The 23,989-nt window shown below is 36.4% G+C and overlaps 2 protein-coding genes across 2 annotated transcripts in view; both read left to right on the forward strand.

Moving 5' to 3' along the window:
- Positions 1 to 16,212, forward strand: part of LOC124456353 (hemicentin-2-like) — a 78,096-nt gene extending 61,884 nt beyond the window's left edge. Inside the window, exons 6-10 of the mRNA XM_047006820.1 lie at positions 897 to 1,145; positions 12,190 to 12,480; positions 13,337 to 13,569; positions 15,454 to 15,510; positions 15,804 to 16,212. Coding sequence (XP_046862776.1) covers positions 897 to 1,145; positions 12,190 to 12,480; positions 13,337 to 13,569; positions 15,454 to 15,510; positions 15,804 to 15,818 — 845 coding nt within the window. The 3' untranslated portion in view covers positions 15,819 to 16,212. The remainder of the gene's footprint in view (positions 1 to 896; positions 1,146 to 12,189; positions 12,481 to 13,336; positions 13,570 to 15,453; positions 15,511 to 15,803) is intronic.
- The window catches only part of LOC124456355 (receptor-type tyrosine-protein phosphatase mu-like), a 63,130-nt gene continuing 55,079 nt past the window's right edge, over positions 15,939 to 23,989 (forward strand). Inside the window, exons 1-2 of the mRNA XM_047006823.1 lie at positions 15,939 to 16,027; positions 16,230 to 16,282. The gene's annotated coding sequence lies outside the window, so the exon portion shown is untranslated. The remainder of the gene's footprint in view (positions 16,028 to 16,229; positions 16,283 to 23,989) is intronic.

Consider the following 23,989-nt stretch of genomic DNA (forward strand, 5'->3'; position numbering starts at 1 on the left):
TTTAATCCGGTTACCATGTCACCGTGAATAGTTTGTTAAATTTTCTTTTCGCATCATCAACATCCATAAAAACGGCAATAGTTTGCCATATTTTAGGATTTTTACATAAGCCAAGAGATTTTTCTTGATTTTGAAGTCATTTTATATTTCACTTGCCCGCCATTACAAAGCATAAATTGATTAAACTTTATGTCGTTTAACGTAAACAACACTCCACGCAATTTCCACGCAAGTTAACTACGCAGTTACTTAACTATCCGACAAACTACGTTTTGTGCAACGCAGTTAAGTCGAGCAGTTAAGTTACTATAGTTAAGGAGTTAACTACGGTAGTTAGCGCTAACTATAATTAAAGTTAACTACGTTTTTATAAAACCGGCCCCAGGTTATTACGTCATTGTATTCCTGTACACACAATAGTGTAGTGTAGACGTAAGAAATATTTTCCGAGTTTAAAATGTTTTGGTGGCAGTTAAGAAAATTTCAGCCACATATTAGCGAAGCAATGCCGAACTTTATGAGTATCAAGTCTTGCACACGCTTATTCTAAGTGTAAGATTAACTCTAAAGAATTTCTTCTTACGAAAAAGCACATGATCACCCTTTCTAAATTAAATCAAAATTTGACTCTAAAGATGACTACCGCTAAGGTTGAAAGATGAACTCCGAAGATGATTACCGCTACCATTTTGACTCTGAAGATGACTACCGCTAAGGTTGTCGAAACGTCAGTCAACAACAATAAAAACAGCCCTTCTCAGGACTATACCAATCTGGACGATCTACATTGACAAACATGTAACGATACTCACGTGTTCAAACCATTTACTTTATTACTTTCATGTATGCTGTGTATTTTGCAGTATTTTGTCTCTGAAAATTGAATTTCTTTATAGACAAACCCATTTCTGAAACGCTGAGGCAAACAATTGTCGCTCAAATAGGTGATGCAATGGTAATTAGGTGCAATGTCAGTGCAAATCCGCCACCAAAGTTTTTGTGGAAAAAAGAAGGCAAAATCCTCCCAGGCACACAAACGACAAGAACTGTTAAAATACACAAATTATCGGATTTTGGAAAATACGTATGTGTTGCTAATAACTCCATTGGTTCCACTATTCACGAAATAAATGTACTTGAAGTAGGTAAGCCTGAGATATCAATATTGACTGATAAATATCCACACAATTTTACCTAACGTAGACATCTTATAGTTTTCTTATGCATGTAGGTAAAATGGATTTAATAGTAAAGCTCTTACATATTCTTAAAAAAAGGGCATATAGATTCATTTAGCAATGATGGACCACGACTTGTTCTGTGACCATATACAATGAAGAAATTTGAAATCATTTAGTTCTTCATAAGGATTTGTTTTACAATCAATATTAGCGTAAAAACTTTCGACGCTAGGAAAGACATTTTAAGTGCTCTCTTTATTGCTGACAATTCAATACACCCGATAAAAATAGTTTTCTGTACCGATTTTTCTTCATCTTTATGGAACTTTAGTTTAAAGAACGTGGATTTACAAGGACTAATATAACGCTTGCAGATATTTTATTTTATCACAATCACTGCATTACATGCAGACGACATTGATGACTTTCACACTCACATCAATAAACAGAAGAGCCACATACAATCTACCAAAGATGTTGAATAAATGGAACGTTTCCTTTTTTCGACTGTTTGGTAAAACATGACAATCAAAAACTACGAAGCACAGTTTATCGAAAACCAACACACACTGACGGACTACTAGACCAATCATCATACAACCCTACATCACACAAAGCCACTACAATCATAACAGTAACACGACGTGCACAAATCATATGTGATTAACCGGACGCTCTACACAACGAAAACAACTATCTCAAACGTGTTTTTGACAAAAACAAATATAACTCTGACTTCATCAAACGCAACACTTACAAGCACAATGAACCGAAAGAAACTAACAACTCAACGACAACAGGAACGATACCTTATATCAAAGGTACGTCTGAGACTATCGCGCGTATCTTACGACCATCCAACTTACGTGTTGCACATAAACCAATCACAACGCGACGACAAGTACCAAAGAACATTAAGGACAAAAAACCCAACGAACGACAAGGCGCAGCTTAAAAAATAAACTGCTCCGACTGCCACGCTTCCTATATCGAGGAGACTGGCCCGGAACTTAAACATAAGACTTACTGAACACAATCGAGCTACAAAGAGACAAATCACATTGCCGAACATCACCGATTGACAAAACACAACATTGACTGGGACTCGGCAAATGTATTACTTACAGTACTGACTATAGACAATGGCTTACATAAGAAAGTTGGTATACCAACTTAGAACAAAACACTTGAGAAAAACGACGATTTTTTTGAAAGCAAACATGTTTCGACATTATCAGAATGCCATCTTCAGTGCAGAATGGTTAGTGTTAAGTAATATGATACGTAATATGATATGAATAAATTAATTACAATGAATAGGGTTATGATTTAGTTAGGAAATTATAAAATATTTACAAAAAAGGAAAAGAAAAATAAGTATTAAGAACTTATAACGTAAATATAGTGTTGTAGTGGTGAACTTGGATATTTAAATCGGGATTAGTTTTATTGATGTGTAGAGCTTCCTTGATTTTGAGTGAGAAAGTGGATTGATCAGTGTCGATGATTTTAAAACAGGAAGGTGAGAATTTGTTTTTACATGAAAGAGAGGCTTGAAGATGTTTGTAGATAGTGGAGTTTTTGTCTGTGTGAGTATGTTCCTTTATCCTGGTAGATAATTGGCGAGAAGTTTCACCAATATAGCGGGAATTACATCCCGCACATGAAAATCGATAAACTACCATAGATTTGGAAAGTTCGGGAAGTGGGTCTTTAAACGAAAATAATAATTTTATTTCAAAAGGTGTGAAAATAAGTTTAACATCAATGTCAGTGCAGTAGCGTTTAATGATTTGTGTGAGTTTGCGTTGTGTGTGTCGTGAGTAATCACCTATGTAAGGTAGTTTGAAATAACGTTTATTGTCAGGTTGTTGTATATCGTTAGTGTTAGTTGTGGAGTTAGATGAGTCAGTGCTTTTCTTGTTGTCCAAATAGTGTTGTATAGTGTTGTTGATGAAATGAAAAGGAAAAGAATTACGTTGGAGAGTGAATATTAGTTTCTTTAAATCACGTTGAATGCCGATGTCTGTGTTGTTAAGTTTCCGTGCTCTGTCGGTCAGTGTTCGTATCAGTTCAATTTTGTAATTTAATGGTGTGAAACTAAAAAAGTTAGTCAGTAGTCCTGTATATGTTGGTTTGTGGTACGTAGAGGTTATACAGTTTTCAAGGGATTTAGTTAGTAAGATGTCAAGAAAGGGTAACTGATTGTCTTGTTCGGTTTCGTATGTAAAGTTTATGCTTTGATGTTGTTTGTTGATGTATTCGTAAAAGAGTAATGCTTCGTCTTTGTTATGAAAAATGCAAAAAATGTCGTCAACGTATCTGCGGTAAAATAAAGGTTTGTTGTTGCTGTAGTTATTTAACCAGTTTCGTTCGTGAAAACTCATGAAAATGTTGGCTAGAATGGGTGCCAAGGGGGAGCCCATACTTACCCCGTCAATTTGGTCGTAGTACTTACCGTTAAATAAAAAATGAGTCTCGGCCGTAGCGATGTTAAACAATAGTTTTAGTTCTGTTCTGTTCATTTTGAATGTAAGGGCTGTTGGTAAAAATTAAATCAATAGCAATTTCTATGGTTTCGGTCAGTGGTATGTTGGTAAAAAGGCTTTCAACGACAAAAGAAATAAAGAATTTGTCATGTGGAGCGTTAATGTTAAAAGATAAAAAATCATCGACAAAACTAAAAGAATCTTTAGTAGAATGGTCATTGGGTATTAGGGGTTGGAGTAAAGAGCTGAGGTATTTGGCTAATTTGTAGTTATATGAATTGATTGAAGAATTTATAGGCCTGATAGGAGGTATGTCATTGATATTGTTTAATTTATGAAGTTTAGGTAAACCATATAATCGAGCTGGCTGTGAACCTCTAGGGTACATTTCTTTGAAATGATTTTTCGTTAATAGAGTTCTTTTCTTTAAGTTACGTAGCAGTCGTTGTAACTTTGCTTCACGGGAAATTGTAGGATCATGATCGAGTGGTTTGAACTTAGATAAATTGTTAATTATAGTGAGGCAAGAGTTAATGTATACCTGACGATCCATAATGACTACACCATTGCCTTTGTCAGGTTTAAGAACAATGATTTTGTCATTATTACGAATGTTCCTTAGAATTTTATGTTTCTTCAGGTCTTTAGGAGTTGGATGGTAGGAAGTTACGTACGTGTGTGCCAAGTGACCAAGTTCCGTTTTTAGTATTGAATAGTCCTCTTGTTTGATAAGTTTATTTCTTAATGAATAGTTGATTCGTTCGAATGTTGGCAGAATGTCGGAGGAGTGGATTTTTGGTGGCTTGATGCTGAAGTTGAGACCGTTTATTAGAGCGTTAAGTTCATCTTCACTTAGCTTCACAGATGATAGGTTGGTGACAGTGTCTTTATGAGTGAATGGTATAGCCTTGTTTTTGGTCAAATTATTTAGTTTCTTACGGTGTGTCGAAAATATTTTGTTTAGTTGTTTGTCGACATTCTTTTTGAGGGCTTTATTCAAGATATGCCAGTCAATTGGGTTAAGAAAGCTTTTGATTTCTTCTGTTTTGTTCGTCAGGTCCCTATCCAGTGTCCGTAGTTCTTTAGATCTCTTCGTTATCGTAGTTCGTAGTAAACGCTTTCAAATGTGGTATGTATCTCGATTGTCAACATTAGGCAGTGGAAAACACAGGAACTTTGGAAAAACTCCAAGTGAATTGCAATCTTTAAGGAAGGCGACATCAAGTTCAGCCTTGCGTTTCTTAGTTGTAAGCTTTTCATAACTTCGAAAATCCGACAAGGAAACCTTTCATGATAATTTTGTGCTAAGTCGTAGATAATATTACCATAATTTCTAATTAGCAGCAATTTTAAAAAAACACTTGAGAAAAACGACGATTTTTTTTGAAAGCAAACATGTTTCGACATTATCAGAATGCCATCTTCAGTGCAGAATGGTTAGTGTTAAGTAATATGATACGTTATCTACCAGGATAAAGGAACATACTCACACAGACAAAAACTCCACTATCTACAAACATCTTCAAGCCTCTCTTTCATGTAAAAACAAATTCTCACCTTCCTGTTTTAAAATCATCGACACTGATCAATCCACTTTCTCACTCAAAATCAAGGAAGCTCTACACATCAATAAAACTAATCCCGATTTAAATATCCAAGTTCACCACTACAACACTATATTTACGTCATAAGTTCTTAATACTTATTTTTCTTTTCCTTTTTTGTAAATATTTTATAATTTCCTAACTAAATCATAATCCTATTCATTGTAATTAATTTATTCATATCATATTACGTATCATATTACTTAACACTAACCATTCTGCACTGAAGATGGCATTCTGATAATGTCGAAACATGTTTGCTTTCAAAAAAATCGTCGTTTTTCTCAAGTGTTTTTTAAAATTGCTGCTAATTAGAAATTAGAACAAAACCCCCTTTACAGATCACAACAATTACCTGGAACCTTACAAACGAATCATTCACAATATAAACAAACAAGCAACTAACTTATTACTTTAGACTAATCTACGATAACAATACACAATTAGCCACTTCAAAATCTGCACGAGCTGAGCATGAATTAGACTGTGCTCGCGTTATACTGCTAAGATTTTATCCGTTTGAAAGTAATTTGCGATAGTCTTAAAATGGAATTGTTGTGTTCCTCTGTGTACGAATAATTTACCCAATTGTTATGTGCATTCTATACCCTCTGATGAAGGAGTAAGAAAAAATACGCTAGAGTTATTAAAAATTACAGCCTTTGTGTTAGTTCAAGCACAAAGATTTGTGGCGAACATTTTATTAGTGGTGAAAGGCTTGCCAGGCCCAAACTCTCACAATATTCCCTTTGGACGAAGAAAATGCTGCTCGACGAGTAATTAAGAAGCACCCAATTGTTCCTTCCAGCTCAAGAAAAAGAAAAGTGGCAGCCAAAGCTATTGAACTTGAAGCTGAAGTTAGAAAAGCTAATGAGCAGGGCTCTGTGGAAGTTTCTTGCGAAACAATAGAAAATTCAATCTGCCTAGATTTATTTTGTCAGAAGCAGGTAACAGTGAACGTGAAGAAAACGTGGAGAATGAAAAAAATGAGAATGACCTGAAACAAGATGTAGAGAATCTAACAGCAGAGTTGATATTAATCAACTACAAGCTATAAAATCAACCGATGTTTGATATTGATGATTTTAAAAACAATGACAACGATATTTCGTTCTACATAGAGTTTTGGAGCATAAGCTTCATAACATTAGTTATGGGTATCACTCAAGATCTCAGTTTGACTTGCTGGAATTTAAGCGACCAGGCCGGAGGTGAAAACTTACTCCATGGCAGGAATCTACTATGGTGCTGATGCGTGTTAGACTTGGCCTCTTTGCAAAGGATCTGAGTCATCAATTTTGTGTTAGTGAAAGTACAGTGTCCCATATATTTCGTGGATGGATTAAGTTCATGAGAGCAGAGCTCAAACCTATGTGTATTTTGTGGCCATCAAAAGAGGAAATAAAGCACTTCATGCTTCCCCTGATAAAAGAGTTTTACCCAGAATTGGTGTCCATAATAGATTGCACTGAAATATTCATGGAGAGTCCCTCAGGTTTGGATAATCTGTGAGCCTGCTACTCACATTATAAATCATACAATACAATGAAAGGTCTTATTGGAATCACACCAAATGATGTAATATCATTTTCCAGAGACTTGTTTAGTAGAACAATCAGTGATCCTGAAATTATAAAGAAATCTGGGTACATTAAACATTTAGGTCAAGGGGATTTTTTTATGGCAGACAGGGGTTTCACTATACAGAATGATTTAGTATCAGCCGGTGCAAGGTTAGTAATTTGAAAATTTCCTTAACTCAAAAGGTCAGTTTTCAAAGACAGAGATTGAACATAATAAACGAACTGAAAGTCTACGGATTCATATTGAACGGTGTATGGAGAGAAAGAACTGGCACTTTTTCAACTTACCAGTCTCTATCACTTTACATGATATTGCACCAGATGTATGGATTGTTACAGCTTGTTTGTCAAATTTTTTACCACCACTAAAAATGAAAAATTGTATTAGATACGACCAACATGTACGACCTTATTTTCTTATAATTCTATAATGTTTTATTTTATTATTAATTACATATTGCTAACCAAAGACCTGATTGTAGTTTAAGTTGTAGTTACAAACTTAAATATTTCTTTTAACAGCATATTTATATTGGTGAATGACTATTAAGTGGCTCTTTAAAGAACTGTAGAAAACAAAAAATTTTGATAACTATATAATGACAAATATGGCATTGACAGCATCACTTAAAAGTATATTATTATAAATTTGAGGAGTGCAAAGGCAACTATTGAATAAACTGTTATTGATTTCCTACTGATAAGGGCTAATATACAATATATCTTGCCATTAATATACAATACACTTGTGCAATTACTTACATAGAGTATCATATAATCGTATCTCACTAAACAAATTCTCAACGAAAAATAAGAAGGAAAAGAAATTCCCTTTCCCCAGCGAAGACGATTGTGTAGAATTCTTGGGTACACAATTTCTGGGAACACATACTTAAAATAGAATTGCTTAAATTTAAATACGGCATTTTCCCAGAAAGGTTGGTCGAATGGGATGACATCAATATACATCCAAGCTCCATTAGAAATAATGACATGGAGTATGAACATCCTGTAAAATGCATTTTTTGCTGCATCTGGGCATAATAACGCTGTACACAATTTATGGTCAGCTCCCAATCCTTCTTCTTATAAATATACAATCGACACAAAGTTTCTTTAGGTGACTCCCCCTCCTTTAAAGTTACCATTTTTACTTCAGTGACACCTGCACCATCATTAATATATCTATCAGGTGATGCTCCTATAGAAGGGTGCTAAGCTGAGATGACAAACCCAGACTTGGCCACAATATTTCCACTAGAATACTCATACCTAACAAAAGTATCCAAAATAAATAAGTTTACTAGTGATAATAAAGAAGTTAATTATTGAACTTTATAGTGAGAACAGATTCAAGTTTATCAGAAATACAAATCTGATTACCTCTCAATTAGCTTTCCTTCTCATTCAATTCCTCCTCTCATGGCTTTTGTTTTATATTACTAGTATAATCTAACATTGCTGCTATTGAATTTGTTGGACTGTTAGTGTCTTTCAGCAAACATCGCTTTGCTTTGGATGCAGTTATTATAGGTTGGCGAATGGTATACCACAATTTTGATTGGTGTTGGTCTCTAGTTTTCCGTTCAATTTCGTCACGACGTTGACTCAAGTCAAACAACCTTTTCTTGGCTCTTTCAGCCTTCTATTTTATGTCATCAATAGACAGCGGACCTTGCACTTTGGAATGAGGTGGGGTGGTAAGTTTAAATTGATTGGCAGTATGATTGATGTCAGTAGGAGAAATGCTGTCTTCATGAATTGATGGACATGACTACACTTCTAATAGCTGGGGAAGTATCAATGAAAGCCCAAGTAATCTCCCTGTCATTTTTTTGAACTTCTTTAACCATCAATTGGAACTTCTCAAGCTTCTATCTAGTAACTGTCCTTTGATGGGGGCTCCAACATCATCAATCTCTTGAAAGAATTTATCTTTCTTTTCCTTGTTCCACACATGCTTCGCAAACTTCATTTGTCTAATAGGAGATGGGTCAATCTTTTTCTGACGAGAAGCATTCCACGTGCATGGTTTGGTTGTACATGGGTTTCCAAGTTCTCTTTCTCTTTATTTTCAAGCAACAATAGCTTTCTAAACAAAACAAACTGGCTGTTACATGCACATCGAACATCTACACCAGCTGGGCAACCAGAGTTTGCTCTTACAAGTTACAACCATTCCATTTGTATTGAGTATGATATTGGCAGTGTAAATTTTCCCTTCTTTCATTGAGGCAAACTTTACTTCCTTTGAAGAAAACGTCGTCCTATTGTTTTGAATACATTTGTATTACATGCCCAGATTTAAAAAGGTTGAAGCCTTTTATCAATGGCTTCTCAGTACACAATTGTCTCTATTGCTCTACGTCTTCTATCATGAATTTCCAGAGAAAGTTATGGGTAAAATCGGCAGAAATCCCAAATCGGTAGAAAATCCAAACAAGGAAAATTTTTTTTGTTGGGTTTACGGCCAGCTTACCTAGCTTCGTCTTCTTTCTTGCAATGTTTATACTTCCATTTTGATCGAAAAGTTGCGATGCCAGATCATTTTGAAGGTAATCTTTCACCCTAAAACACAGCGAGTTTAAGTTATAATTTCTATTACACAACCAAAGAAAATGAGAGTAAATGTTTATTTTATACCTTTGAACCAAGTCATTTCTGTTTCCTGAGATTTTGGCTCAACGGCAGAGAAGGCATCGTTTTAATATAGCCATGTTTCACTATTGAACAGGCTTTAGTAAAGTGATCCCTTGAATATCTCATTCCTCCAATATGTTCTCCTCATTATTTAGAAGCTGGCTATAGATTTCGTTTTGAGAAACATTCATTTCTTTTGCATAATTACTATGCGTCTCGCTATTAACTCAAGTCATAAACAATGGTGGAAGTCATTTAAGTTCCCATAAAGCCGCACGCGCTTCAAATTCGTGCCCAGTTCATGCAGATTTTGAAGTGGCTAATTGAAACCCACACACCCACATATTTTCTGTACACACAGTACGATGACGTAATAACCAGAAAACAATTACGGCTAACCTGACGTTTACTCCTCACTTGACTCTGGAGATGACTACCGCTAAAGTTAACGACACGTCAGTCTACGGCTTTGACACGTCATGGCTTTTGTTTTATATTACTAGTATAATCTAACATTGTATATTACTAGTATAATCTAAAATGGACGCACTTGTTAACGACAGACAAACGTACGAACAACTCAAACGAGACCCAACACCATCACTAGTACGCAAACTTAACAGCAAGATCTTCTCTATGAGAAAATCTAACATTATATCTGAACGTATTTACTATCGACTCAGATGTTCAGTACCACGACCACCCAGACTATACGGACTACCAAAACTTCACAAACCACAAATACCCATGCGACCAATTGTATCATTCTGTGGTTCGCCTACTTACGAACTTTCAAAGTACTTGACTAACATACTGCAACCACTAACAAACAAATCAAAACACAAGCTACAATCCACTGAAACTTTCATTAAAAAACTGTGCACTATACAAATACCAGACAACTATATACTAGTGTCTTTTGATGTGAAATCACTGTTCACCAGTATTCCACTTAATCTGGCACTTACTTGTACAAAAACCCTCATTACAAACACCACGGACGTACTGCCATTAACGACAGAAGACATTATGGAGTTACTAGAGCTCTGCCTCACCTCGACTTACTTCCAATACAAAGGAACACACTACAAACAATTACATGGGACAGCAATGGCTCGCCCGTTTCTGTTGTAGTTGCTGAAATTGTAATGCAATCTATAGAGGAACGGGCACTCATGACTTACAAACATGCACTACCTTTTGGTTTCGCTACGTAGATGACACAATCACAGCACTACATGCAGACGAGATTGATGACTTCCATACTCACATCAACAAACAGAACAGCCACATACAATTTACCAAAGATGTCGAAGAAAACGGAACTCTTCCTTTTCTCGACTGTTTGGTAAAACATGACAATCAAAAACTAGGAACAACAGTTTATCGCAAGCCAACACATACTGACCGACTACTAGACCAATCATCTTACAACCCTACATCTCACAAAGCCACCACAATCAGAATATTAACAAGACGTGCACAAATCATATGTGATTCACCGGACGCTCTACAAAACGAAAACAACTATCTCAAACGTGTTTTTGACAAAAACAACTAAAACTCAGACTTTATCAAACGCAACACTTACAAACCCAACGAACCCAACGAAACGAACAACTCACTGACAACAGCAACGATACCTTACATCAAAGGTACGTCTGAGACTATCTCGCGTATCTTACGACCATACAACATACGTGTCGCACATAAACCAATCACAACATTACGACAAGTACTAACGAACATAAAGGACAAAGAACAACCCAACGAACGACAAGGTGCAGTTTACAAAATAAACTGCTCCGACTGCCACGCCTCCTATATCGGGGAAACTGGCAGGAACTTAAACATAAGACTTACTGAGCACAAACGAGCTACTAAGAAACAAGACAAAACTAATCACATTGCCGAACATCACCGAATCACAAAGCACAACATTGACTGGGACTCGGCAAAATGCATCACTTACAGTACTGACTATAGACAACGGCTTACATTAGAAAGTTGGTATACCAACTTGGAACAAACCCCTGAACAGATCACAGCAATTACCGGCACCTTACAAACGACTTATTCACAATACAAACAAACGATCAACTAAAACATTACACTTCAAACTAATTCACAATGACAATACACAATTGACACCACACACTACAACTAAAACGTCACACCTAAATCACACATCACAACTAAAAATAAAATATTTCACTTCACACTAATCCACAATGACAATACACATTTCCTGTACACACAATACAATGACGTAAGAACCAGACAACAAATACGGCTAACCTGACGTTTACTCCTCATTTGACTCTGAAGATGACTACCGCTAAGGTTGTCGAAACGTCAGTCAACAACATCAAAAACAGTCCTTCTCAGGACTTTATTAACCTGGACGATCATCATTTACAAACATATAACGTCAGTCTACGTCAATACAAACAGTCCTTCTCTGGACTCTACTAATCTAGACGATCTTCATCCACAAACATGCATGGTTTATGTTATCATCTGAAAATATACGGGCGGATATATAAATGGATAAAGATAACGTGTGACAGGAAACAAATTATGATACGTTCCGAGCATACCTCTTATGAAGCTGCTATCTGCCATTACCCTTTGTCACCATCTATTAGACATGAAATGTATTTGATTCCATTCATTTACGCATTTTTTGCAGGAAAACCATACTTTGTTGGTCAAGTTAATGTTACGAAAATAGATGCAAATTCTGGATATCTGTCTTGGAGTATTAGTGGGAAAGGTAGAAATGATATTGAAAACCAAGAAATACAGTACCACCAGGTCGAGAGCATCAAAGACAAAAAAATTTTAACTTTGGAAGCAAACAAAAGATCATACAACCTTGACAAACTTCAATCAAATACAAGTTATGTCGTTCGACTGTCAGCAATGTATCAAAGTTTCACAATTAATTCAAAGGAAATATATTTTTCCACAAAGACTGGCTGTAAGTATTACAGACATGCAAATTTCGACGTCCAGTTTTCCCCTCAAAAGAAAACAGCATATATTTTTAAATGAGCAACCAATTACGGCTTATGATATCATTTCAAAGGTTTCTTTGGTGAAAGAGCGAGCTTTGATTTGCTCAGAAACCTATTTTGCGGTCAATGATTTAGAACGCAATTCCCTAAGTCAAGATTAGGTTTAGGGAAGTCAAGGTGAGCCTCCAATAACAGGAGGTTCAATTGATTATGATATATAATATAGTATTGCACAATAAACACTCCACATTTTTGGCAGAAACTTGATCTATGTGAGGGATGTACTTCACTTTATACAAATAAAATGGATCAATTTAACCGTCACCTATATGCCTTTATACCATTTTACATAAACAGTATCTATTAAAAATTTCTTTCATATGTTTCTAAAGTTTTTAGTTGTGTAAAGGAAAAATTTCTTACTGGTTTCCAAAAATCCGTCAGTAAGGGAAAGGGAAGAAAGCAGAATTTGGGGCAAGGGGCATTGGTCAAAATAACTTATAGCAAATCAATGCTAAATTCAAATACATTGACAGCGACGATATTTGTTATGGAGTTCCTGAATAAATTATCAGTGCAGTTTTTTAAGTGCATGTATTTTTGCATAATAAAAATGTGTCTAGTTATGAGATGTTGAATTTTATTTTGACTTACCGTTAATTCGTTTCTGCTCACAGTGAAACAAAGCTTTTGGGATAATCAAGTTTGTTTTTGTTAAAGCCAGACTTTTTTCCATACATTTTCCCATTTGATTACATTTTAATTACTACGTTCTATTCAGTGTTTATCCTTTTCATTTGATAAGACAATACTTTTTAGCATGTTTGAAACCAAGTGAACCAAGAGATGTTACAATCAATATGCTGCCGAATGAAAGCATTCAACTGTCTTGGAAGCGTCCTTTCAGCTTTTGCGGAAATCTCAAAAAATACGTTGTACGTTACCACGATGAAAATAACCAAAGATCAAAGGAGCTTAAAAATAATTTTGAAAGTCGCAATCCATCAATCGTGATTGATGAGTTATCAAACGTTGGAAAACACAGTATAACGGTAAAAAAATTTAATATGTCTGAGATAATTCCAAACTCATGAAAGTGGTTTTGATGATGGTTGATTTGGGACAAAACAAGCTGATTTCACAGAAATGCTAAGTTTTGGCGTACAGAGATTTTCCTTTAATCATTACAACTACCGGTCCATAAACAAACATTTTTTTCAAAGGTAATAATCACCGTCATAGAAGCTCGAAACAATTTATCACGAAAGAAAATTTCAATTTTTTTTTGTGGGTAAATATTGGTGTGATGAAATTGAGGTGTATTATTAGTATATGTGATAAGCATAATTTTGAGAGCTATTTGAAAAGCTTACAAAGGCGATAATGCGTTATTAAAGTAATTAAGCTGAAATGGCGACTATAGAGTGCTTTTTTGAAGATATTGTCCTGGTACGCCTATACGACTGACCTTAACGCAAATACTTAACCCATGACGTAATAATAATTTTAAAATTACACTTAGATTAGATAATAAGGCTAGAAAAACATTTAATAAAAATGTAACGTTTACTGAGCCCAGCAGGCAAGCACCACAACAGGTATAAAATACCCATGTTGTATGGGTGGATTGTCACAAATCTAGAAAACACAACTTTTATGGCACCGTTTTCACAATTTGTTGTGTTGATTTTACGTTTGAATATGTGGTATTTTACAAAAAAAATTTCGATAACACACTCATTTTTCTGAAAATAATTAACAAACTGTGACAGCTAGAATACCAGGATTGAGCATTGAGCAATGAGGGATAATTTGAACATGATGATGATTATTGCTTTTGTGTAATAAAAATTAATGCTTAACATGAAGTTCTGATTAGAGCCATAGAAATAGACAAAAAAAAAACAAATTGTAAAATTAAATTTATTGTAGCGTTTCGTCTTTGACATCTTTGTCTGAAGATGTCTTGAGTAAAGACGAAACGTTACAATAAATTTAATTTTACAATTTGTTTTTTTGTCTATTTCTATGGCTCTAATCAGAACTTTATGTTGGGCATTAATTTTTATTACACGAATCCGATTTCCACTCGGCAAGTCTCTCGCGATTATTGCTTTAAGTTTTCAGTCAAAGATTTCAGATTTTATTTGTCATATCACCTACATCAAATAGATTAAAATTATTGAAAAATAAGATATAAGTAGAAGACACATTTTAAAGGTTTCCTCATGCACAATGCTTTGCAAATATTTTTCTACAGCTTTGCTTTTGCCAAACTAACCTTTTTCATCCGAAACTTCTCCATGCATCGAAAAATATAAAAAAATGACATTGAACAATGCTTTGTAAATATTTTTCTACAGCTTTGCTTTTTGCCAAACTAGCCTTTTTTCATCCGAAACTTCTCCATGCATCAAAAAGTATAAAAAATTGACATGCATACATATATTTCAGCTATTTTTTATTCTTGTAAAAAAGCTTAATATAACTCACAATGAAATCTGGATTATAGCTACCTTCAGAACGGCGTACGGAAACGGACCATACTTTCACAAAAAGAACATCAGTGTTGGCTTCAAACCGGGCGGCGATGTTAGCTTTCTTGTTATTCCAGAGTCTACTGCTAAACTTACGCCAACCATTAATTAATCAATTAAATGATCGAACTATGCAATTAAAACTCGTTGCAAAATATATCTGTCTGGTAATTTTAACAAAAGAATGTTTAGTGCCTGTTATTCTACGTAATAATCTCAAGGTGTTTGAAATAGCTGCAAAAAAAGTAAAATTAATTGTTAAATTAAACATTGTTAAGATGGAAGTCAAAACAATTTTGATACAACAAATGGCGATTTTTCCAAAAATAATGACAAAGTTAATGTAAAAGAGCATTTCTCATGTGTTGTGTCCTTGATTAACCATACTCTTCTACTTAGGTGCAAGCAATTGGCAAATATCCAGGTAAACTAAGCGAAAATTGGAATTTATTCAAGGTTAGTGGCTGTAATATAATACAAGAAATGGTGGCTTATAATTATTTTCTTAAACATGCAGGACTCCAGTAAACTCAAAAGCATAAACTTCTGAGGCACAGATGGACTGTTCTGACGGTTATAGTGTTCAACAGCAAAACAATATTCTTCCAATGAGATGCACTTTATTGAACGTGATTTAACATGAAAGTAGAAAAGCAACTATAGAATATACAACTAATAGAATATACAACATATACCAATCTCAAAATTCTCTCAGTGTACAGTTAAATTTATTGTATTTTCTTTGCTAGGTATTGAAATCTTAAAGATGAGCGTTAGAAGGAACTCAAAAAGCAGTTTAAAAATATCCTGGATAAAACCTTATTCTGCTTCTCTTATAATCGATAGTTATGAAGTGTACTATCGTCCTAAAGGGGAAGAATGGAAGTCAAAGGAAATAAAGTATGGATTAAAAAATGACTCATTGTCACTTAATCTGAATGGTCTGCACGATTCTAAATCATATGAATTTAAGGTGCGTCACAATAATATCATTATAAAGTTAAATACACAATGCACGAAAGTCTCATTCTGATTTAAGAATGGATGATTCAAAAATTCGGCCACATTGTTTAGAAATTGTGTTTAAAGTAACTATATGTAAGAAAATAGAGAAAGGAATTTAAATCATTGTAATGTTTTGTTTTAATTGCTGGATGTTGACGACTTCCTTATAGCTGTTGGCTCGCTTGAAGAATCAAGTTTTTGAGTAAAAAAGAAGTACACACTGGTTAGTATTTGTGCTCAGTTTATCATCGTTAAATCTCTTTGAGCTCCCTTAGTGGACAAGGCTAGTTTTGTGGCTATCCGCTTTTTTAGAAATCCCTTAATCAAACACTACTTGTCGAAAGGTGACATTTGAACTTTTACTTGTCTAAAAAAATGGTGTTTTAAAATTCTAGCATTTGAAATTTTTAATGGTGCCGACTGAGGTACTATTTGCTTTGCGCTGGCTATGCCCATCATGTAATTAAAAATTGCAGGATTTTAACGAAACGATAAACTTTTATTACCTGCCAAAGAAGACAAATTTAAGAATAAAATGATAAATCGTGACCAACAAATCATGATAATGAAAACTTTGCAGCATTGTGATAAGCAGCAAAAATTCACACGAGTCATACGAATTCAACATTTTTAGTGTGAACATCCCCGGAATGTCTTAAAAATGCTCATTTTATGCTTCGGCGATGTATTATCACAACTTCACGTATTGTCAAAAAAGTGGCGGAGTTTTTTTGGGTGGGGTCTTGTCTGACTAGGCTACAGCCAAGTGCCCGTTGATTTAACCGTTTTAGGGGGGAGGAGGATTGCAACCGCTGTGGTGGTTTCAAAATAGTATTCAAGATAAAAACAAAGAATTATTTTTTAAACGAAACGTTTGCTGAAATGTAGAATAAGCATCCTAAGTTGTTGGTCAGAATATTGGTCATTCTTCATTTTGCGCATTCTCCGAAACGAATTTAATTTTTTCGCTCCTACCTCTCTAAATCTCCATAGTTGGAATATTAATTGTAATTAAAATTCAGCAAGAAACAAGCCAATAGTAAATGCAACCACTTTTAAGGCTGAAATAGCTTTGTTCCCTTTACGTAACCGATAAAAGTCATCACAGCTAGACAAAAGCAACTGGTCGTGCTATAGCGAGAACAAACATGAAGTTCCGCTGCAGTTTGTGGCAAATAAGTCGTTTGTGCCATCGGTTGTGTACGCTTCAAAGTGTGGCTTTGATTTTTCGTGCTTTTGGCAATCGCCCAGTAAATTATTCATGTTTAAATAATCAGCTTGAGTCCATTTAGTGGACGTTGGACAGAAATTCACCAAAATAACCGTTGTTTCTACACACTAGCGCACAACCAATCTTTCCTTTCGCACCACGACTGTTTGGAAGCCCTTATCTCCTTTTCAGTGTGAGTATAAGGGTTAGTCGTGGCATACAAGCAATTTTTTTCTATTCTATGACATTGCGTAAATCGACAATCTTTCGTAAAAGCTCAGAAACGATATCTTTGACTCTTTGAGCTTTAGACGCGACGTTTCACTATCTTGATTGATTTCCATGTTCACACATAAAATAAATTGAATAACGCAGTAAAACAATGAATATTTCTACAGTATTTGGAATACTTGTGCCAATAAACTTGCGCAAGACCAAAGGAAAATATTCGGCGATTGAGCCCGCGTACAACGAAATGCAGCTTTATATGTTATTAGTCATTTATGTTTTTGTCGTGAGCACTACAAAACTAAGGCTGACTGTACGCATTTGAAGAGGGCGTGAGATTTTCTTGTCAATCAGTGCTTAGGAATATATAATTCGGTCGTGCTGGCCTGACTAGAGCACAATCTAGAGTTCCATGCGCTTTTAGGCAATGATTAGGGCAGATATCGGCAGAAACGTAATATAGTGTAAGCCACATGAAGTATTTTCAAAATGCAAACTAAGCATTACAAGTAGATTTTGTTTCCGCTACTATCTGTGAACATTATAAACGATATTGAAATTTTAGTGGGCTTAAAAACATTACTTTGAAAACATTAGTTTTTGCTCGATAACGCCAGCTAAAGAAAAAACGTTAGATGGGAGGTTTAAGTTGTCAGTATACATAAAACGTTTTTAAATTCACGCTTATGCTTTCTGTCATCTTTGAATTTTAGTGTTGAGGCAATATTCAAAATTTCAGCTATGGGCCCAAGAAGCCTTTAATCTGCTACTGATCAACAAGGAAATTCACATTCATTGTAAATAAACGCATGCTCTTTAGGGATATTGAATAATACTGAATGAATAAGATTAATAACATGATGTCTTAGGCAATTAAGTACTTTAAACCACATTACTTCGATGGCAAGTTTAAGAAGTTGAAAGTCGTCTTTCTCGACTGTTGTTACAATTTTTCATAGCCAGATAGGAGTAAATCTTTTTCCCTGTAGTTAATAATGGCCAAACTCGAGTTATTACAAGCCTTGCCTCATTTCTGCTTCACAATTAATGTTGTTGAATGGTAAGAAAAATCGTCTTTTCCTCGCGTACGCAACTTGCATGTCACTAAGCGGCTGATAAAGCGTTAAATAATTTTAGCAAATGAATACTTATCATCAAATAAAACTTCATGAGTAATTTTACAATATTCTGATTTAATAACTACGCAAAACATTTACAAATTAACAATCAATTTGGCATACTTTGAGAAATACCGCAGGAATAACTTTGGCGCTTAACAAACTGTAGTAGTTTTTAAGCTTCAAGATTTTCTACCTCTGATCCCTTAGAATGAACCATCAACTACTTCTATAATAATTAAGCTTCCAAATGTATTTGCAAAGCCCAGTCATACACAGGTCACTGCAACCAATTCAAAAACAAAATTCAAAGTAGGCAGCTTGATGAATTTTTTTATTCCCTGTTTGACTATGAACGATATATGCTTTGAACATCATCAATAGTTTTCAATATTCAAATCAATGAACTCAAAATTTTCATGAAGTATTGTCAAAGTGATGAGTATAATGCATTGATTCTCCCTATGTAAGTACAAAGTAAACGCATGCTTTCAGGATGTTATTGTGATTAAACATTGCCTTAAGCCTTGAGAGGTTTAGTAATAGTCTCTTGGCCTGATTTATAATAATATAAAGGAAGTTACTGATGCGAGGGAAAGATAAGTTCTGTTCCCACTCAACTACATAAATTGTGGAATAGGAATTGACTAAGGCTTAGAAATATAAACTGAGCAATTTTTGAAGAAGAGAGCGAAAGATTCAGAGTGTATCTAACTGTCGCGAGTAGAATGTCGCGGGTAAATGTGCTCTATGAATCAACGTTCGCTGCTGCTAACATTAAATATGTCACCGGTGCTTTGGATATTTAAGATTTGTGTTTGTTATACTTATCCAAGTTTACCAAACAATGCGATGTTAATAAGAGTAATAATTATTATTAGTTTTGAAAGCCGTTAAAATTCTCTTATAATTGAAGTTGTAAAATCCAGTTCATAAATTATATGATATGGTTTATTTATATGTATACCTTGTCTCTCTCTCTCTCTCTCTCGGGCTGTCAGTCGGTACGACTAGGAGTGTTTATGGTTTGGGTTTGCTTTTGATGGCCGATCTCCAACCCGCTCACTTTCATGTGTCGTTTTACGACGTCTTTGTATCTGAGTCTGGTTCTTCCTTGATTCTCTTCCCTTCGCATAGTTGTGAGAACAGCAGTTGTCTTGGGAGTCTTTCCTGATCCATCCTGTGTACATGTCCCAGCCAACGAAGGTTTCTTTCTATCAGAATGTCTGCCATCAAGGGAGGTTAGCACGTTTCAGGATTTCAACATTCGTGATCTTGTCCTGCCATTTGATGCTCATGATATCTCTCAACTGTCTCATCATAAAAGCATTTAGTTTCTTTACCTGAGTTCTGTAGATAGTCAAGGTTTCTGCTCCATAAAGGAGGGTTGATAACACCACAGCTCTGTAGACTTTGCATTTTATCCTGATTGTCACATGCCTATTGTTCAACAGTCTTTCCTGGAGCTTGCCAAATGCTGTACTTGCCTTCCCAATCCTGGCCTTCAGCTCTTTCTCTATTTTTGAATAGCTGGAAGCAGTATTTCCAAGATATGTGAAGTCCGTGGCTTGGACAAGCGGGATTTGATCGATGGTGATGTCTTGTGGCTCAGGAGGGGGATTGTGAAGTTTGATCGGCTGATACAAGCACTCTGTTTTCTTGATGTTTATTTTAAGGCTGAATTGGGTAGCAGCCTTTGAGAATCTGTCAACAAGCAACTGTATGTCCGATGCAGTGTGAGCCACCAGAGCACTGTCGTCCGCAAACAGCATCTCTCTGACGAGGTGTTTTGTTGTTCGTGATTTTGCCTTGAAGTGGGAGACATTGAAGAGATCTGCAGTGTGTCTTGTCTGGATGTAAATCCCTTTGTGAATGTCTTTAAAAGCCACATGCAGCATAGCTGTCAGGTAGAGCGAGAATAATGATAGAGCAAGAGCGCAGCCTTGCTTCACACCATTCGTCACGGCAAATTCTGATGAAATATCTTTCCCTTGAACTACTTTTGCCTGCATACCATCATGAAGCTCCCTCACCAGGTTTACAACGTTGTCGGTGCAGCCAAACTTCTTCAGCACACTTCAGTTCTTCCCTTGAGACTGTATCAAAGGCTTTGGTAAAGTCAATAAATACAGCGTAGAGCTCCATGTTCTGTTCGGTACATTTTTCTTGAATTTGGCGGAGGCAGAAGACCATATCAATAGTACTTCGATTTCTCTGAAAACCACACTGTGTTTCAGGTAGTATCCGGGTACTTATGTACTTCTCTAAACGGTTGAGGATCACACGCGCCATGATCTTTCCAGCAATCGAAAGGAGAGAGATTCCCCTGTAATTGCCACATTCTTTCCTACTGCCCTTTTTAAAGATGGGAACAATGCTAGCATCCTTCCAATTCTGTGGCATAACCTCCTCTCTCCAGATATGTAATATCAGTTCATGCATTTTCTCCTTTAGTCTCAAGCCTCCGTGCTTCCAGACCTCAGCAAGGACTCCACATCCACCAGGGGCTTTATTTTCCCGGGTACGGGTAATTGCCGTCAATAGTTCATCGAAGCTCGGAGCAACATCCATGTCTGCATCAGGGCTGATATTTGGTAGTTCACCTAGAGCATCTCTGTCCACAGATCCTGGAACATTCAGTAGTTGTTCAAAGTGCTGAGCAAAATGGTCCAGGGTCTCCTCCTTTTCTTGCAGCACTGTCACACCATCTTGGGCTAGAAGCTGAGTTGTTCCTTATCTGCGTGGTCCATAGATCTCCCTTAGGTCGTTATAAAATGCCTTCATGTCGTTTAGATCCGCTGCTTGTTGTAATCCTTCCGCTTTCTCTTCCAACCATTTTGACTTCATGTTCCGAGTGTACTTTTGAAGTTGGCTACGTGCTCTGGCAAGGCGACCGGTAGTCGCACGGGTTTTACGTTGTAGTTCTTGTGCTTTGGCCTCGTTCCTTTCATGAAGCAGTGCCTTTAGCTTAGCATCATCCTCGTTAAACCAATCCTGGTGTGTCCGTTCTGGCTTTCCAAGAATTTTCTCCGCAGTCTCAGACACAGCTGTCTTCAGAATCTCCTACTCCTTCTCAACACCAGCATCCTCATTTGCTATGTAGTCCAGGTTCTTTTCCATCCTCTCCTCAAACTCCTGTTGGCACTTGGGGCTCCTTAGTCTTCTCACCTTCAGCTTAGATGGAGGCTTTCCTTGGGTTCTCCTTCTTGGCGGTCTCACCCTCAGAGCTAATTCTGACCGGACCAGATTGTGGTCTGTTGCACAGTCAGCACCTCTCATTACCCTAGTGTCAAGGACATCGTGTAGGTCTTTCCTTTTAGTGATCACATAATCCAGGAGGTGCCAGTGTTTCGACCTCGGGTGCATCCAAGTAGTTTGATGATGAGGCTTGTGTTTGAAGACAGTGTTTGTGATGACAAGCCTGTATTCGGAGCAGAATTCCATGAGGAGTTCACCATTGGAATTATATTTGCCGGTACCATGTACCCGGTGCTTCTGTCCCAATTCGAGCGTTAAAATCACCAGGAATTATCAGCTTATCGGTGTTTGGGACATTCTTGATTGTGTCTCTCTGGTCACTATTGAACTCCTCTTTGTTCTCATCAGGGTTTGTCAAAGTCGGTGCATATACACTCACAATGGATACGGAACATCTCTTTAGCAGTGGCAATCTCACAATCATGATTCTATCAGAGATCGGTGTTGGATCCTGCTCAAGGCTCTGGGCTATGGCATTTTTCATAGCATACCCCACTCCAGATTCCTTTCTCTCATTTACGTCCTTTCCACTCCAGAAGAAAGTGTAACCATCTTCTACGATGCTGTCATACTCAGGCAGTCGAGTTTCACAAAGAGCAGCAATATCAATATTATATCTACTGAACTCCTTAGCAACTAATGCTGTTTGTCGTTCCGGTCTTTTTGAGACTTCTCTGTCCATCAAGGTTCTAACATTCCATTCAGCTATACTCAGACGCTTCCTGTTGTTACCTTGAACTCCTAGCTTACTTTTCACTGGGTGCCGGAGAGGGAGCAACCCAGCGCGAACCTTGTTGACCCGGCCGACGTTCGAGCCGGTATTAGAGTTAGTCATCTGTTCCATTTCCATAAATCTGCTTGCGAAGATTTTTAGTGGCTTCTGGCTTTCGCGACACCAGGGCACTCTCTCGACAGGTAGGAAAAGTGATCTAGCGGGCAAGAACAGGTCGAGACATGCTAGTATTTTCACCCTGCTGCAGCGGCTGGCCGGAGGATAAGTCTGTCTATTTCCGCCCTTAGTTGCTGCCACGGTGCAACCTTGGATTTGCCCTCAGGGCTTTAACAGATGTTGTTTTTGGTTCTCTATGGATATCGAAGTACATCCTCTCCCATGGAGGTAGGGGGGTTGTCGATTGAGTCGCCGACAGCCCGACCCACCAACAGGTGGTACCGGATTTGTGGGTTACCGGTAGCAAGACTATTGTCCTGACCCGACCTGAATGTATACCTTGTACTTTATCACGATTATAAATTTGCTTTTCTCTAGCAACTAAGTGTTTCATTACCATTAAAAGAGTTGTCCAAGTAAATCTTGAATGGTTTGTGATGTTTGGAATGAAAAGCTAACAACTATGTTTTCGATAGTGATTATTGGATATAACTTATGTATATTAATATTATATTTGGATACATAGAATAAACACACATTGCCTATCAATCAGGATTCTACATAACGCTTATGATGTATTTCTATTCACAACAGAGAACGTGTATCTTATAGACCCCGGCTCTAAGGGTATAGTACAGTCATAACAAATATCAACCATTGATGCAAGATTTATTTGGATACAACTCATGTAATGGATATAAAACATATTGCTAAGTACAAGAAACTTGCCAGTCGTGCGCAAGGAAAAGTGGAAGCCGTAGTTTTATTTATATAATCTATCCATCGCTCATGAATTATGATCTTAAACGAAATGTGTTTACAACTTGAGGTGGATGTGCGGAGTTTTCAACGGTAATGTCCGCAAACCTTGCAGTCTCTAATTATAGAATTTACATACTGGGTACATTTGGTATATCATAAGTATAACTTACACTTTCTGACTATTGGAAGGTTGCGTTTCCCTTATAACTAAAAGTAATTCAATTTCCAATGTATGCGAATTTTACATTTGGCAATGCTATTCGATATTTTCTGAGTGTCATGTTAACAACATGTCTAGTTGTACACGATTAATTCCTTAAATTGTTGACGGTTGGTAAGTGCACAACCATATGCACAATTACAGCAATAAAATAATTTATAGTTTAAATCCAACACATGTATATTAAGGGTATAACAAACACATATCTTAAATATCCAAAGCTCCTGTGACATATTTTAATGTTG

Source organism: Xenia sp. Carnegie-2017, unplaced genomic scaffold, assembly GCF_021976095.1.
Source record: "Xenia sp. Carnegie-2017 unplaced genomic scaffold, XeniaSp_v1 HiC_scaffold_45, whole genome shotgun sequence".
Taxonomy (NCBI): domain Eukaryota; kingdom Metazoa; phylum Cnidaria; class Anthozoa; order Malacalcyonacea; family Xeniidae; genus Xenia; species Xenia sp. Carnegie-2017.